The 17859-nt window shown below is 42.2% G+C and overlaps 1 protein-coding gene across 1 annotated transcript in view; it reads right to left on the minus strand.

Annotated features, from left to right (window-relative positions):
* LTV1 (LTV1 ribosome biogenesis factor) overlaps positions 1-17859 on the minus strand; it is a 113338-nt gene that overhangs the window by 81981 nt on the left and 13498 nt on the right. Inside the window, exons 2-3 of the mRNA XM_080272919.1 lie at positions 13467-13601; positions 3672-3818 (exon numbers count right to left, since the gene is read on the minus strand). Of these exons, the coding sequence (XP_080129045.1) occupies positions 3672-3818; positions 13467-13601 (282 nt within the window). The remainder of the gene's footprint in view (positions 1-3671; positions 3819-13466; positions 13602-17859) is intronic.

A 17859-nucleotide genomic window follows, 5' to 3' on the forward strand; every position in this document is an offset into this window, starting at 1 on the left:
AGATCAATTTTTGACCATTATTGTCCTGAGGTAGTAAAAACAATCACAGTACATGATAATTCTCCGTGGTATGGTACACCCATTAATTCTTTTCGTTGACAACGCAGAAAGGCAGAACGTGAGTGGCGCTTGCAGTGGACAGAAATAACTCACTTGCGTTATGTTTTCGCGAGAAGAGTAGTCGTTCACACTGTAAAAGCCCAAAAGGCTACATATTATCAAAATAAAACTGATTCATGTGGTGGTGATCAAAAAATGGTCTGCAGTTGTGAACAATTTGGTTGGTCGGCAGAATGCAACTGTTAAACAAACTACTGTATCAAATGCCCAACTGGCTTCTGATATTGCTTCATTTTTTACAACTAAGATATCTCGCAGAAGAAGTGATTTAGACAGAAGTCTTCTAGTGAACCGTACTCAGTTGACTTCCAGCCACAGTGCACCGGGGATCATTTGCTTTCAACATTTCATCCACTGGATGTAAACAAAGTCAAATGTTACATCAGAGAACTTAATAAAACATTTTGCTCACTCAATTCGTGTAACATGTCACAACTGCCTGATGTGTATGAGCATGCTGCAGAATTTATCTGCAACATAGTAAATTGATGCTTCTTAGAAAATAATTTTGTGCAGTCTGAGAAACGTGCTTTCCTTAGGTCCCTAATTTAAAAACCTGGCCTTGATGTCGAGAGCATGACAAATAATCGTCCCATCTCTAACCTGTCTTTTTTATTCAAGATTATTTAGCGGGCCATACTCGATCAACTCATACAACTACTGGAACACAACTGAGTTGTTCCAGTTGTTTAATAAGCATACAGAAAATACCATTCAACTGAAACTGCACTAACAAGGATTCATAGTGACTTGGTGGCAAACACTTGTAGTGGGATGTCCTCTCTCCTAGTTCTGTTGGATCTGTCTGCAGCTTTTGATACAATAGAACATAAACTATTGTTGGATGATCTGCATTTTTATGGCGTTCATGATAGTGCCCTTATGCTCCTTAAGTCGTATCTGTCGGACAGATCTCAGAGAGTGGTTGTTGATTACGCTAGCTCTGATTCTACTCCCCTTCTATTTGGGGTCCCTCAAAGATCAGTTTTGGGTCCAATTCTATTTACTATCTACATAAGTAGTTTATCATCTCTACTTGATGCTCATGATGTGTTCTATCATTTTTATGCTGACGACATCCAGCTCCATGTTAAGATGTCAGATATCAACGATCCTAAGACAAAGCTTGAATCTCTAATGTCTGATATTAAGATCTGGATGGCTAAGAGGAAACTTAAGCTGAATGATGGTAAAACTGAGATCATCATCATCATCAGAAACAGAAGGGATGATGACACTGATAATGCCCTGGCTTTGAACATTGGCGTGTCACAGCTTCATCCAGTCAGTTCTGTTTGAAATCTGGATGTTTATTTTAATTCAAAGTTAAATTACAAAGAACATATTAATCAGGTTGTCAGAGGGTGTAACTTGCATATCAGAAATCTGTACACTGTGAGAAAATCTCTGAACAGACAGTGCCTCTTAACATTGGTCCATGAAGTGGTCTTGTCTCATGTTGATTAATGTAGTTTTGGTCTTCCAAATAATATACAGGTCTCCCTCATTGTACGATGTTTCATTTTATGATATTTCGCATTTACGATCGTTCTTTTTTAGTACCAATCGTTCGTTTTACGATTGAGCACCCCCGCATTTACGATGGGTGATGTGAAATCCCCTGCTCACAGGCAGATCACCTGAGAGTTGCGTGGCATACCCACCCTCCACACACAGTTTCCCATGTTTCTGCTAACTAAGCATCACTGCTTCTGAGTCAATCTGCCGTCAATTCGGCATCAGGCAATTTGCCTCCAAAACATGGACGATTCCCCATCATTCTATAAATATACTTATTATTAATTAATCAACATTTTAATAACTATATTTCAGGGGGATCCATCAAAGTCTATGTTCAATAGCATAGGCTTTGGATATTATTTATTAGATGCACCTTTAGTCAATAATCAACTTGTTTCTTCCTCAATGTAGTCGCCTTTTAATTTTATTCTAGCGTCATCCATAGCTGTCTTCCTTAATGATGGCGAATTATCTTGTTATTTTTGTGACACTGAATTGACTTGATGGTGAACTGCCCCAAAACCGCATCACTGCCCAGTCTCACCCACACACTCGTTCAGCTTACAAACTCCGTGCGTCTGTGTTCATCAGTGCCCAGGATACTGCTATTTTTCTTGTTCTTCATACTGTACCGTATTTCGTGTTGTTGTTTATGCTATTTCATGTCTTTATATCTGCAAATGTACATTCATATGCGATTCAGATGCACTGCAGGACATAAAGCATCATTTTTATTGCATATTAGATCACTTGTATGGGTGTTGGGTTTCTTATATACGAGTTCAGGAACACATCCCTATTTTTCCCATTAACCTTAAGTTCGCTGTGCGATATTTCGGTGTACGATTCCATTTCTAGGAATGCATACCGATCATTAAGCAAGGGAGACCCGTACTACCAAAAGTTCTGTCTGTGTTGAACAGGGTGGCACGGCTTATCTTTGGTCTCCCCCTCCCCCCAGAACCTTAACTACCTCTTTCCTGATTGAGTTGTATTGGTTACCAGTAAAGGCTAGAACTGAATTTAAACTGTGTCTTATTACATTCAAGGTTCTTAAGTTTGGTGAACTGAAGTATCTTGCTGAATTGTTGAAACTCTCATCGGTACGCCCAGGTGTGATGTTATGCAGTCAAGATGATTCCTTGTGTCTTGACGAGCCAGGAGCCATTCACCAGTCACCTTTCTCTGATCGTTCTTTTGTGTATAGAGCCCCTAGATTATATAACAGATTGCCACTGCCCATAAGACAACTCTCTTCTGTTGAATCCTTTAAGAGACAGCTGAAAGCCTTTCTTTTTTCAAAATGCTATGACCTGAAGAGAGGTACTATGATGGATAATTATAGGGTTTAATTAGTGCCACTTTCATATATACTGTATATGATGTAGCTTGTATTATATACGAGAAATATCACAATTCTTGTAACTGTAAAAATAATGTGCATCGAGCGCTAGTGAATTCCCAAAGGAAGAACTAGCGCTTTTGAGAAACAAAAGGCCAGATTATGATTATTATTATTATTATTATTATTATTATTATTATTATTATTATCTGGTCTTTACTTCATACTCATGGGTTAATAATCTACCACCTACATCCTTCACACCATCACATTTCTTTCCGCTTTCACTTCAACATTTCCACACCTCTTTCCAGGATAGCTTCCTCTTTTCAGAGTAGTTTGCATTCATTTCTCTACCTAGATCATCATATACCGCTTCCTTTTTCCTCTTCACTAGTCTCTTCACATGCTTCTTGCTCTCAGTATATTTATTTCTAAATAAAAACATAAAGCCTACCCCACTGAGAAGTTGTTATCTTATATAATGCCATGAATATAAATTCAACATTGTATCGCATAGTTTATAAAGGCTTATATATGCATGCATCAGACTTGGTCGTCACCTAATAGCAGCTCTCCATGCTGTTTCATCTCTGACAGCCTTCCTATTCAGTCCCTTATACCTGAGGTCACATTCTTATAACAAAGATACATTTCAGTGGCACTTCCAGTATCGTGCATGACTGACCTGTGGATCCTGGCGTCGAATGGTGTATACCTCAAGGTCCTCTTCATCCCAGTTTATGGCTTCCCTGACACCCCTGAGGTGTTGCAGGTAGTTGTAGTCATCATCAAAGAATATACCATAACTCTCCTGCTCTTTCTTCAGTCCAGTCTGCAAAATAAAACAATGAAATCAATTGTTGTACTCTTCTCACTTAAACCTGACCTAAAACTTTAAACTTTCCATCTTGAATGCTCAACTGTAACAAATTATTAGCTAATACTGGAATATGACACTAGTCACAAAGAACTACTATGTTAAAAATGCTGAGCTGTGGTACTGTCTGATTCTATCACTGTGCTACACCAAATGTGCTGCAAAAGAAAAAAAGTCTGGGCCCTAACTATGGTGAAAGAACTATTGTTGTCATCATTAAAGAATATCTCATAACTCTCATGCTCTGGACCTGGAGCGGTGCCTTCTTCATCGTGGACCATTCCGAGAGGCTGTCAAAGTGGAGGAGGAGGACAGCATGGGGGTCAAACCACCGCAACACCCCCCCCCCAGCCCCTCAAGAGGCCCGAGAATCTGGGAGTGGCTTCTGCTGCCCGGGCAAGTACCACATCTCTCAACACAACACATACAACAACACTGTTTTCCTACACCGAGAAATGACTCTCCGGTGGTCATTTCTCGAATACTTCTAGCCAGTGATATCAAGAGCAATCCAAGACCCATCAACAAATACATATACCCGACAGGCTCAAAACCCATCACTTTGAGTCAACAGACAAAGGGTTCAGTTCAGTACAATTCTTGCAAGAACTGGATCCAATTCACATGCACAACACTTACATCCAGAGAACATTACACAAACACCTGGACCTGCTCCTTATGCTCCTTCCCCCCATCCTCTAACCCCCCCACCAGCCCCTCTCCAACTTTCTCCACACCTCCTCAGCCTTACCTGCCAATCCTCGATGCACCATCCAATCTCCCAACCCCTCCCATTCCACCCCAATCTAATCCACCTCAACCTTTATCTCTATCACAATCTTCTCCTCCATCCAGACCCCCACCTCCCCCTCACCCGTGCTGCAGCACCCAACACACATCATACACACAACATTAACATTCTTCAACCCTTCAACAACCCTGACACAGACAGAGGGCTGGCACTACAATCCCAGACAGATCTTTTCATACTGAATAATCTCCATCAACATACCAATATCCCACACCAAGCACTATTCCTCCCATCATCCCCAGACATCACCTTCTGTTCCCCAAACCTCACCCCCACAACATCATGGAGAGTGGTCAAAACCCTTGAATCTGATCACCTCCCAATCATCATCACTACCAAAACCAGAATCACCTTAGCTGGCCACAGATACACATACACTAATTATAAGAGAGCCAATTGGGAGGCTTTCACAAATGAAACAGAACAACATTTCGAAACATTAAAGAGTACACCCATCACAAATATCAACACCACTGTGCACACATTCAATACAATTATACAAAACACAGACACAAGACACATCCCAAGAGGCAACAGAACGAGACACAACCCCAACTTCACACCAGAAATTAAAGGCCTCATCAGACAACGGGACACACTACAACACTCCCCAACACCCCATACAGAAAACATCGTACAACAAATACAAAAACTCAACACTCAAATAAACAATAAAATATCAGAACAGCAAACACTAAACTAGAAAAATTATCTCCAGACACTTGACCATAAAACAAACATCAGCAAACTCTACAAATCACTAAACAGCATTACCCTTTCCAACAGCAACACTACACAACCACACGCAGCCATCACAACAACAGACACCATATTTTCAAACAAACAACAAGCAAACTCTCTCATCAATCACTTTTCACATGTCAGCCATCTAAACCCCCATCATAACGATCGACATAACAAACGACATAAGAGACAGTTCCCCACAGACCCAGACTACACACCTTTCACTTACAACCAGACAAAGCACATCATCAGCAACCTTAACCCCTAAAGTACGCAATTTGCTCAGCAGGTCTGTCCCTACAGCCGCAAAACAGGGTCGATTTTTCAACTTTCACCAAGGTAAAAATTTTTCTTCCACATTTCAAGAGACTGAATTTACACACCTGAACATGTATGTATCAGCCAGATTGATCAAACAGTTATCGCACAATCACCCGTCAAAGATGCAAAAAACTTGCCACTCCCCCATGGGCGAAAATAGAAAATGTACAGAAAATGCATTATTTACGGTAAATAATTATACTGTATGTACATAACTAATGTCAATGTGAAGTGTTCCCTAGGCATGAAATGTCAGTCTGGTATACGCCCATACCAACAAAACAAGCCAGGCGAAAAATGGAGGTGGAGTGTGTGTGGCTAGAGGGGAGAGGAGGATGGAGGGATAGGGAAGGAGGGAGGGGGGAGGAGGGAGAGGGGAGAAGGGTTGCTATGCACACACCGCTGTAGGGGATATATTGGGGTATGGTTGGTTGGGAGGGGACAATTTGGAGATAATGCAATGGGGCTGAGGGAGGTAAAGTGACAGTGGTGGGGGAGGGGTTCCTTTTCCCCCACCATAGGGGACCAATCACACCATACCACCCAAGACACTCTAACTCTCATTGGTCTGATCTCATGTACGTCACCAAAGGGGCGGAGTCACCCTCCCCCAGTTTTTTGTGTGTCTTTATCGATCGTGCGGGATAGACTGGCGTGTCAAATTACACAAAAGCACGATCGTGTGGCATAGGGCTTTAGGGGTTATGCACTTATCTGCCTGTGGACCAGACAACATAAACAACATTCACCTTAAACACCTTGGACCACAAGGCATACAAGCACTCACCAACATATCAAACTACAGCTACTCACACAACACAATACCCAACATCTGGAAGCATGGCATTATCATCACAATCCCTAAACCCAACAAAGACCCCACGTTACCTTTCTCACACCACCCCATCACACTCCTTTAAAGTCACTGAACGACTGGTACTACAACTAGTTACACCTTACATCCCCCTAGCCCCATCACAACATGGCTTTAGGCCGCTGCACTCCACAAACACCCTTCTTATAGACCTTACACAGAGAGTTTTTGAAGGCATGAATTCAGCTAGGCCACACCACAGAACACTCCTAGTCACATTAGACATTAGCAAAGCTTTTGATGCCATCCCCCGCCACAACCTCACAAACAAAATATTCAACACAAACATGCACAATAACACAAAAAGATGGCTGGCAAACTACTTAGCAGGCAGATGTGCACATGTAACATTTGCCAGTCAGTCTTCGAACATCAGAAACTTCAAAAATAGCATCCCTCAAGGATCTGTTTTGTCCCCAACACTCTTTAATCTATACGTGCACGACATGCCCACATCCCACACACCACAGATACACATAGTTTCCTATGCAGATGACATAACACTCACATGTACACACCAAAATGCAAACACAGCTACACACATCCTCCAACCTTACCTCAACACACTACACAATCGGTTCACCACAAACAGGCTCAAAATAGCCCCAGCCAAGTCTACAGTGACCCTTCTCACAAACCGGACAGCAGAACACAGTCACATTCCACACCTCACCATAAACAACACTCCCCTACCACACACACACACACACACACACACACACACAAATCCTTGGTGTAACATACATCAATGTCATTTAAACAACACATCACAAACATCAAAAAATAAAATAACACCAAGACTCAATACTCTGAGGTCACTTGTCCATACAACATTTGGACACAACAAAGGAACCACTACCACAGTATACATACAATATGTACATTCAGTGATGAATTATGCAAGCCCTGCTTGGGCTCCTAACCTCACTAAAACACATTACAACACTACAGGCCATACAGAACAAGGCCCTAAAAATAATCACAGGCTGCACAGCTACTACACCCACAGACCACCTACATCAAGAAACCAGAGTCCTCAAAGTCAAGGATCACCTAGACATGAAAGGAACCCAATTCTTGCTGCAGCCTCCACAAACCCACAACATCCACTACACTACATGGCAACACACCCACACACACCAAGGAACATCAAAACAACACCCAGCACACAATATCATACACAAATACTGTCATCTCTCCCGCTCGCCTGCCTCAGACCAGCTTCCAGAAGCATATCCATACTCAAATCACTTGCCACTCCATTCAGTCACTTAAAGACAACACACAGCTGCATGCATGGCCTCCTGATATCCACCCCTCCGAATCCTATCTCCCTCGTGAGGACAGGGTCCACCTGGCCAGGCTGAGATGTGGGCATCATCCAGCCCTATTTACCAGAAGAGGCTGGATGACTCTGTCGCTGATGCATATCCAGAATGCAACACAGTACCCCATACTTACGCACATTATGGAAGTGCATTGCATACAATCACCTATGCCAACAGCACAACATACACTCCCTGAGAGCTTTGTGGGAAAGCCCGGTCTCGGCCATGGCCTTCTTTTGGGACTCGGGGCTGTTCGGCCAGACTGCCTAGGGAACAACTACTACTACTACTACCACTACTACTACTACTACTACTACTACTACTACTGCTGCTGCTGCTGCTGCCTACTACTACTACTACTGCTGCTGCTGCTATTACTACTACTACTACTACTACTACTCTCATGCTCTTTCTTCAGTTCACCCAGATTAATATTTAACCCCTAAACCACAATTGTTTCAGGCAGGGTACCTCCCACAACTGCAATTCGGGGGTGTTTTGGCAACTTTCACCAAGGGCAAATTGATCATGTTCTGGCTAAAGAGGAAGAATTTACACACCTGACAATGCAATCCGTACCCCCGTAGGCCTAATGGTTACCACACAATCGCTCGTCAAAGTTGAAAGAAAGTTTATGATAGTTACCCCACGAAAACTATCGAAAACATGAAAATTTTGATAACTATATATTTTTCTCATTGAAACAGGTCATTTCAAATTGTTTTGTCATACAACATGAAAACAGGTGTATGTAGGTGTGGGGAGATTACTAGGCTGTGAGGAGATAAAGTAGGCCGTGGAGAGTAGGCCTACAGGTATGGGGGTTGGAAATAACCAGCTTTTCACATGAAAAGAAAGCACTTCAGTGTGTTCTGTAACATCTACCATGAAAACAGGTGTGTATGTAGATGTGGGGAGATAACTAGTGTGGGAGGTAGGCCTACAAGGCCTTGGTGGTACTTGGGGAGAAAAATTTTGGCAACAACCAAATTCTTTTGTGGAAACCTTCCACTTATAGGATTTGTCATACCAGCCATAAACACAGGTGTGTATGTAGGTGTGAGGAGATAAAACAGGTGAGGGAAGTAGCCCTAGAGGGCCTCATAATCATTCCAAAACTAATACAGACATATATAAATGTTTATAAACATCAAGGACATCAAAATAAAGTTGAATAATGCTATAGATGCATGCATGAGAAAGGAGAAAAAAAAAAGAAAACAATACTGTAATTTGTTTCCGATTTCTCTTTTTACTGTCCTAACTTATCATTACATATTTATCACACTTACCATTACAATTATCACATTATTATTACACTTCATCACATTTATCATTACAATCTCGGCAACAACCAAATTCTCTTGTGGAAACTCTCCATTTCAATGGAATTCATCACACCAGCCATGAAAACAGATGTGTGTGTAGGTGTGCAGAGATGAAACAGGTGCAGGGAGTAGCCTTACAAGGCCTCAGTCTTTCGAAAACTAACACAGACATATATATATATATATATATATATATATATATATATATATATAAAAAACGAAGAAATTCATAAAAATAAGTAATCAGTAGTCAATCATGAAACATACATGCACGTAAGTGTGTTCATTGTGAAGGAAGTGAAAAAAAAAAAAAAATGCTAACCAACACTGTCGTGCGTAGCGTTATGTGTTCATAATGCGACGTTCAGGAGAAAAGAGACGTATACAAAATTTGGAACGAAAGTAATAACTATAAGCAGCCTCAAACTACTGGGTTGAAAAGAATTAGTGCAAAAAGTATGCAATGCACTGAATCATGAGTTATTTGTTATGTGCAGTGACTCCCTAATTAATTTACTAACAAACAGGCAGATAAGTTGACCACGAAGGGCTGGCAGTTGTGTTTACCCAGAGTAAATGTTTGCTTGGAGATAGAGATTAAGCAGAGGTACTAATCTGGGCAGGTGGGGGGGGGGGGAAAGATGCGTCGTATGTAGTACAACATATAGCATTCTCCAACTACGTATGTACAGAAACTGGTAGGTATGACGTGAGAAATGAACAGAGTGAGGTGTAATTATATGTAAATTTGGGAAGAAGTAGAAATAATACGAAACAGGTACATACATCAGGCCTGATAACTCTCGGGGGTCTGTAGGGGGTTGGAAGGGTAGGGAGAGAGAAGGAGGGAGGGATGGGATGGGATGGGGTTGGAGGGGGATGGGGTTGGAGGGAGGGAGGAGGGGCAAGAGAAGGCGGGAAGGGACGCAGGTGGTGGTGGGAGGAGAGATGCAGGTGCATGGAGGGGTGGAAGAGTGATGGGGGACAGGGAGAGAGTGAGGGAGTGGAGTAGAGGGTGGCATGAAGGCAGCCGAGAGGGGGATGCCCCCCCACCACCTTGGTTGGTCCGATCCCTCCTCACGCCACATCAAGGGTGAGTTCTCATTGGCCTGAAGCCATGTACATCATAATCGGGGTGAAGCAAGCGCTCCGCAATTTTTTACATGCCCCACTCAATTGATGCGATTAGGCATTTTGGCATAAAACTCAAATCACATCAATTGATGCGATTAGGATTTTAGGGGTTAAAAAAATAATTAAATATACAGTATGAAATAAAATTACTATGGGTAAATGAATGGTGACCATGATCCCTCATAGGAGTGATGTGGAGCCTAAAGCCTGGTAGCTGGCCCTACAAAACATTCTCAGCCAGGGGACTAAACCAATTTACACAGCCAAACTGAGACTTCAGATTAGGAAGCTGGCCCTACAAAACATTCCTAGCCAGAGGACTAAACCAATTTACACAGCCAAAGTGTGGTCTGAGATTATTACAAATACAAATATCTTCTGTGTAACTAAAATCTATGAACTCATTAGCCTTGGATGGCACCTGGCCTTAAAGGAAAGTTCTGCACTCCACACCAAGGCTTTACGTAAGGGTCGGAGACAGTACAGTACAGTAAAACCTCATGATAACGGACTAATTGGGAGACAAACCACTCAAAAAAAAAAAAAAATCTGATCAAAGTGACATCCAGTCTTCCCCCTGCCAACTCGGAATTTTTTCTATTTTATCAGACATTAGTCCCGATCGCACCAATGGTTTTTAAACTATTTTCTCTACCATTGCATTACTGTACTGTATTATACATTCACTACAATAATCAAATGGTATAATAGATATAATAATACTCTACTGTACACTGATAAACATGTCTTTTACTTACCTTATTGTGGTGAACATAACTGATGTAGTCAGGCAGTCCGGATTGCTTCTGGCTTTGTCAGACTTTTTCCATTATACAGTATATGAATTTTGTCCGGTACCCCCTCGATTCCAATAAAAGCGAATTCCAGTCTACTGCAGTCCATTTTATCAAAGTTTTATTGCATGTGCAAATGCCCATTAAAATACAACATGCTGATGACTCACTAGTGGTGAGCAGATCTACGTGGCACTAAATTCCATTAATTAACATCAACAATCTAAAGGTGAATGTAGGGAGGAGTAAAATTATGGACTTCGAGAGAAATGAAGTCACTGAACATAAAGTGAGGCTGGATGAGGAGGAAACTGAAAATGTGAGTGTGTTTAAGTACTCGGGTAGCGTGATGAGCAAGGATGGAAGTTTAAAGGGTGAAGTGCTTGAAAGGGTACAACAAGGAAGAAACGTTGCTGGTTCTTTGAAAGCAGTGATAAGGAACAGGGAAGCATGCATGAAAATAAAAAAGTTACTGCATGACAGTACAGTAATCCCTCTAATATCCGAACGCCCAATATCCGAACATCCCCACTAACCGGACATAATCCTCCTGGGATCCAATATTCCCAAAATGGGCCAAAAACCGCAAAAAATTCGAAAAAAATCTGACTTTTTTTCCCTCCCATAATTTGAAATTCCCGCCTGGCGCCAAACAGCTGTTACACCATGGTCCCTTCACCCCTTCCTTCCTCCCTTTCCCCCCTCCCCTGTCAGGTTGCCATTTGGTATTTTTCATTACCAAGTGTGGGCCAATTTGGTAATGAAAAATTCGTTTGGTAATGAATTAGAATAATGCATTACCAAATGGATTTTTCACATGTATGAGGATACACAGGATGGAGATGGTGGATTGTTTGCTCTCTCTGATTAATCTGCTACCCTACATAGTGTGAAAATAATCAACATGGTGTTAGTTATAAGGAGAGTGATTACATGTATTTCCACTTGTATATATAATTAGTGAAGAATATATGCTAGCTTTACGAATTTGGTAATGAAAATTTATATTTGACAATGAAAGTTGAGGAGATTGGTAATGTGACTGTTGCGATCTGGCAACTCTGTTACCCCACCAACATCAACAGTCACAGCTTAACTCCGCTGGAGAGCAGATACTCGTAACAGTGCAAGCCACAGGTGCTTGTTTTTTGTGAATAAACAGAGAATAAACTGCAATACCTTGCCACTAGAACACACGGGAATTTACAGTGTTGTGCAGTGTTAAGAAATTAGAATTTAGAGTGCAGAGGATTAACTGTGGACTGCAAACTGGCGGTTCAAACCAGTCCAAGAGCAAGGGACTTGTAAGTACCCAGAATGTTTAATATTGTATAAACTCACCTCTAAAACCTCATTTTATGGTTCTTTTGCATTTATTTTAGTCTTTTATGTCCCTTATTGGTGTGATTTGGGTCTTAAATAGGTGCAATGCATGTCCAGAGGGAGTTGTATAGGTGTTTTTCAGAGTTAGGGTCCATAAGTACAAGTCCATAAGCTGGGGCCCAATATCCGGACAGGACCACTATCCGGACCTGCCTATGGCTCTATTGATCCGGATATTGGAGGGGTTACTGTATTATGATACCAACTCTAACATATGGAAGTGAAGTTTGGACCTTGTTGGAGGAACACAAATCAAGAATGAGAGCAGTGGAAATGAGTAATTTGAGAAGAGCATGTGGAGTCACAAAGAGAGACAGACTGACAAATATGGAAGTGAAGGAGAGTTGTGGTGTGGATGTGGATGTGATAGGAAGCGTTGGAAGAAACACACTGAGGTGGTTTGGCCATGTGAAGAGGATGGCGAGTGAAAGACTGACATGGAAAGTGTATGTGAGTGAGGTGGAAGGAGGGGGAGAGGGAGGGGGAGACCAAGGATGAGATGGAGGGATGGAATGGAGAGAAATATGAGAGAGGGGGGTGTGAGCTGGGAGCAGGGCAGTGACATGGCAGGGGATAGGACAACGTGGAAGCGATTTGTTTGCCGCCAACCATTACGGGATTAAGATGTTTGGAAATAGATAGATAGATGGTTGGATCATCAACAGGGGAAAAGAAAAAAAAAAAAAAGGTCTACATAAGCATACACAGCCATGTCTTCAAAAACATAAATGTACAAAATAGCAAAATAATTAACCCATTCTCATGATACTTTCATTATGCTACCCCAACATTATTTTGCTTTTGTTTACAGATTTTTTCAAACTTGACAGGTTATTTTTAATTACTGTACTTCACTTACTACAAGCACTACAAAACAATGTGTTACCTTGTCCGATGGCTGCAGAACTGCTTGTGGGGCAGTGTCGTCTGCCACCAGTGGGTCACGTTGACTCCTGGCAACAACTTTGAACGTGTGCAAAACATCACGATGCTTGTCGATGAACTTTTTGCCTTTTTTACCCTGCAAAAAAAAAATATATAAATGTAAAATATGACTAATTCATTATCATCATCCAAACCTCCTTTCCCACCCTACGGCAGGGTGAGAAGTAGCAACGTCCAGACAGCCAAAGTTTCCCCAATTCAATGGGTCATGCTTCCATTTCAATCAATCCCTCAAAATCCTGGCTTCATCTGACAAACAAAAATAAATTTCACCAGGTTTTGTAGCTTCACATATATTGTACCTATCTGACAGAGCCAATCCAAATGCTGTCACATTAAAATGAGGTGCCAAATCCCTGGTCATTCACCTCTCTGCACAAAATTCATCCAGCCAGCTCAATCTCGTGTCAGTCTCTTAGCCTCACCAACTTCCATACTTCTCTTCCTCACACACTCATCCACCACATCCCTCCATCTTTTTCTTAGCCTACCTCGCCTCCTCCCTCCTTCAAATTCGATCAGATATAACTTTTTCACCACTATTGTCATCTATTCTCTCCATATGACCACACCATCCCAGTACACTCTCTTCAATTCTGGTGTCCACAGACTTCCTCGCTCTGATTCTTTCACACATCACATTATTCCATATCCTATCCACTCTCAGTACTCAACATACATTCCTCAGCAATCTCACCTCCACTGCTCTTATTCATGACTTTTCATTTTCATGCCATACCATAGTCTCACATTCTTATGTTAAGTTGGCACTAACACCCTTCCATGTAAGCCTTGTGCAGCTGCAAAACTCAGGCCTCTGTTTCTTATCTAGGCCTTCACTGCACCAGCTACTTTCCTTCCTTCTGTCACTCTCCTTTCCACTTCTTTAGCACATTCTCCTCTCTTTTCTATCACTGTACCCAGGTATTTGAACTCTCTCACCAACTCCAGTCTCTCTCCATTCACTGTCACATCACACTGGGAGTCACCTTCCCTCCCAATAACCATCAATTTACTCTTTCTACATTTACTCTCAAGGTATGATGCTCACATACATCTACAAAACTCTGCACTAGTCAACCATGCTCTTGTCTGGTATTTGTAAGTAGCACTGCATCATCAGCAAGCAACAAATTTGAGATATTCCATCTATCACCAACGCCATCCCTCTCTCCATTACTCGTGTTTTTACTTCTCTCAGCACACCATTCATATATATACTGAACAACCATGCGGACACCACACAACCTTGTCACACGTCCACACTGATCGTGAACCATTCACTTAGATGCCCACTTACCCTTACACATGGCTCACTACCATCATAAAAACCATTGATGGCTTCTAGCTGCTTACCATCTACACCGCACATGCACAGAACCTTCCACAATCCTTCTCTGCCTACATTGTCATATGCTTTTTCCAGATCCACATAAGCCATACACACCTTATAGTCCTTCTCACAAGCCTTGTCCACTATCTGTCTCACTGCAAGTATCTGATCCACACATCCTCTGCCACTCCTAAAGCCACCCTGTTCGTCACTCACTCTTCTGATGTCTCTCTTACTTTCTCTATAATTACTCTTCCATATACCTTCCTGCAACACTCAATACACTTATATCACGATAATTCTTGCACTCACTTTGCTCAACTTTACATGGGAACAATCAGTAGCATTTTTATCACTGCCTTTTTCCACTCGACTGGCACAGTTTCACTCATCCATGCCTTCTTACATATCTCCAACAAGCACTTCATTCTGCTGTCTCCATTACACTTAATCATCTCTGCATACACCCCATAATCCCCAGCTGCCTTCCCATTTTTCAGCCCCTTCACAGCATTTTTCACCACTGCGAGTGTCAGGTTTCCTGGCACTGCATTCATTCTCTGCACACCCCAAAAACTAATCATGTTTACAGTTCCTCTGCTCTCTCTATTCCCATTCATCAGGTTTTCAAAATATTCTTTCCATCTGGTCCTTACTTTATCCCCATGGGTTAATGATCTACCACATACAGTCTTCACCCTTTCACATTTCTTTCTGCTGTCACTTCTACATTTCCGTATCTTTTTCCAGAATAACTTCCTATTTTCAGAGTGATTTGCATTAATTTTTCTTCCTAGATCATCACTTACCTCCTCCTTTTTTCACTTCACTAGACTCCTTACATGCTTCTTGCTCTCAACATATTCAGTTCGTATTTCAACTGAACCTCTGTCCTGTACCCACTCTAGCCACTTCTTCCTCTTTTCCTCCACTGCTCTTTTAACCTCTTCATCCCACCACACCATACTGTACGTCTCTATCTATCTATCTATCTATTGCCAGATGCCTCAATCCCGTTTGGGGTGGCCACAAACAAATCGCCTCCAAGTCGCCCTGTCCCCCGCCATTTCACTCCCCTGCTCCCAACTCACACCCCCCTCTCTCATATACCTCTCCACCCCATCTCTCCATCTCATCCTTGGCCTCCCCCTCCCTCTTTCCCCCTCCACCTCACTCACATACACTCTCTTCGTCAGTCTTTGACCCTCCATCCTCTCCACATGGCCAAACCACCTCAGTGTGTTCCTCATAACACTTCCTATCACATCCACATCAACACCACAACGCTCCTTTATATCCTCATTCGTCAGCCTGTCTCTCCATGTGACTCCACAGGCTCCTCTTAAATAACTCATTTCCACGGCTCTCACTCTTGACTTGTGTCCTTCCAACAACGTCCAAGCTTCACTTCCGTACGTTAGAGTTGGTATCACAATACTGTCATGTAGTAACTTTTTCACTTCCATGCTCACTTCCCTGTTTCTTATCACTGCTTTCAAAGAACCAGCAACCTTTCTTCCCTGCTGTACCCTTTCAAGCACTTCACCCTCCAAACCTCCATCCTTACTCATCACACTACCCAAGTACTTAAACGTACTCACATTTTCCAATTCCTCACCATCCAACCTCGCTGTACATTCACTGACTTCACCTCTCTCAAAGACCATCACTTTACTCTTCCCTACATTCACCTTTAGATTCCGTTTCTTACACACTCTCTCAAACTCATCCACCAAGCCTTGCAGCTCCCCTTCATCTTCACTCAACAACACGGTATCATCTGCAAACAACAGTACAGGGAGTTTCCAAACACTATCCTCTCTCACCAGGGCCACTCCAACATCCACTACCCTACCTTGTACCTCTTTTATTACCCCATCCATGTACAGATTGAACAACCATGGAGACATGACACATCCCTGTTTCAACCCAACTTTCAAAGAGAAAAATTCACTTAGTTCACCATCCACACGCACTGCAGCCTTCGCACCATCGTACATACTCTTCACAGCATTCAACAACTTCCCATCTATTCCATATATTCTTAACACTTTCCACAATCCTAGTCTATCCACCCTGTCATATGCTTTCTCCAAATCCATGAAAGCCGCATACAACTTCTTTCCCTTCTCTAGAAACTTTTCCACTAAAGATCTGAGAATGAATATCTGATCTACACAACCTCTTCCCTTCCTAAAGCCTCCCTGTTCTTCTCCAACTAATTTCTCTGTTCTTTCTCTAACTCTGTCAATAAGTATCCTACCATATACTTTTCCTATTATACTAAGAAGACAAATGCCCCTATGATTACCACACACTTCTTTTTCCCCTTTTCCTTTGTACAAGGGAATAATTATACCTGACTTCCAATCCTCTGGGACTCTACCTTCCTCCCAGGCCAATCTGCACATCTTCCACATCCATTCTACTACTATCTCTCCCCCATGCTTCAGCATTTCATCACACACTCCATCAATTCCTGGGGCTTTCCCTGATTTAACTTTCTTCATTGCTTCCACAACTTCTATCCTACTGATTTCTTCCTGTCTTCTCACCTCCCTCCTTCTTCCAGCCATTCCCCAGCCACTTATACTCGCATTACTTCCATCCTCCACGTTCAACAATTCCTTAAAGTGTTCTCTCCATCTGCTCACTTTTTCTCCCTTCTCCACTAGTAATCTACCATTTTTATCTTTCACTCCCCTGCTAACTCCACTTCCACCCTGTCTTACTCTTTTCACCTCTTTCCAGAACATTTTCTTACAGTCCCTCCACTTTACACTCAAATTCCTTCCAAATTCCTCATCCACTCTCTTCTTACTCTCTCTTACTAATCTTTTCACCTCTCTCTTTCTTTCTACATATAACTCTCTCTTCCGCCTCTCAACTTCTTCCACGCCCCTATTTCTCATCCATTCATTGTATGCTTTCTTCTTTTGTACCACAGCCCGTTTCACCTCTTCAGTCCACCACGCTGTTCCTTGCACCCCCCTCCGTCTTC

This window comes from Coenobita brevimanus, chromosome 52 (assembly GCF_032717465.1).
Source record: "Coenobita brevimanus isolate Jiangsu-jjx chromosome 52, ASM3271746v2, whole genome shotgun sequence".
Lineage (NCBI taxonomy): Eukaryota > Metazoa > Arthropoda > Malacostraca > Decapoda > Coenobitidae > Coenobita > Coenobita brevimanus.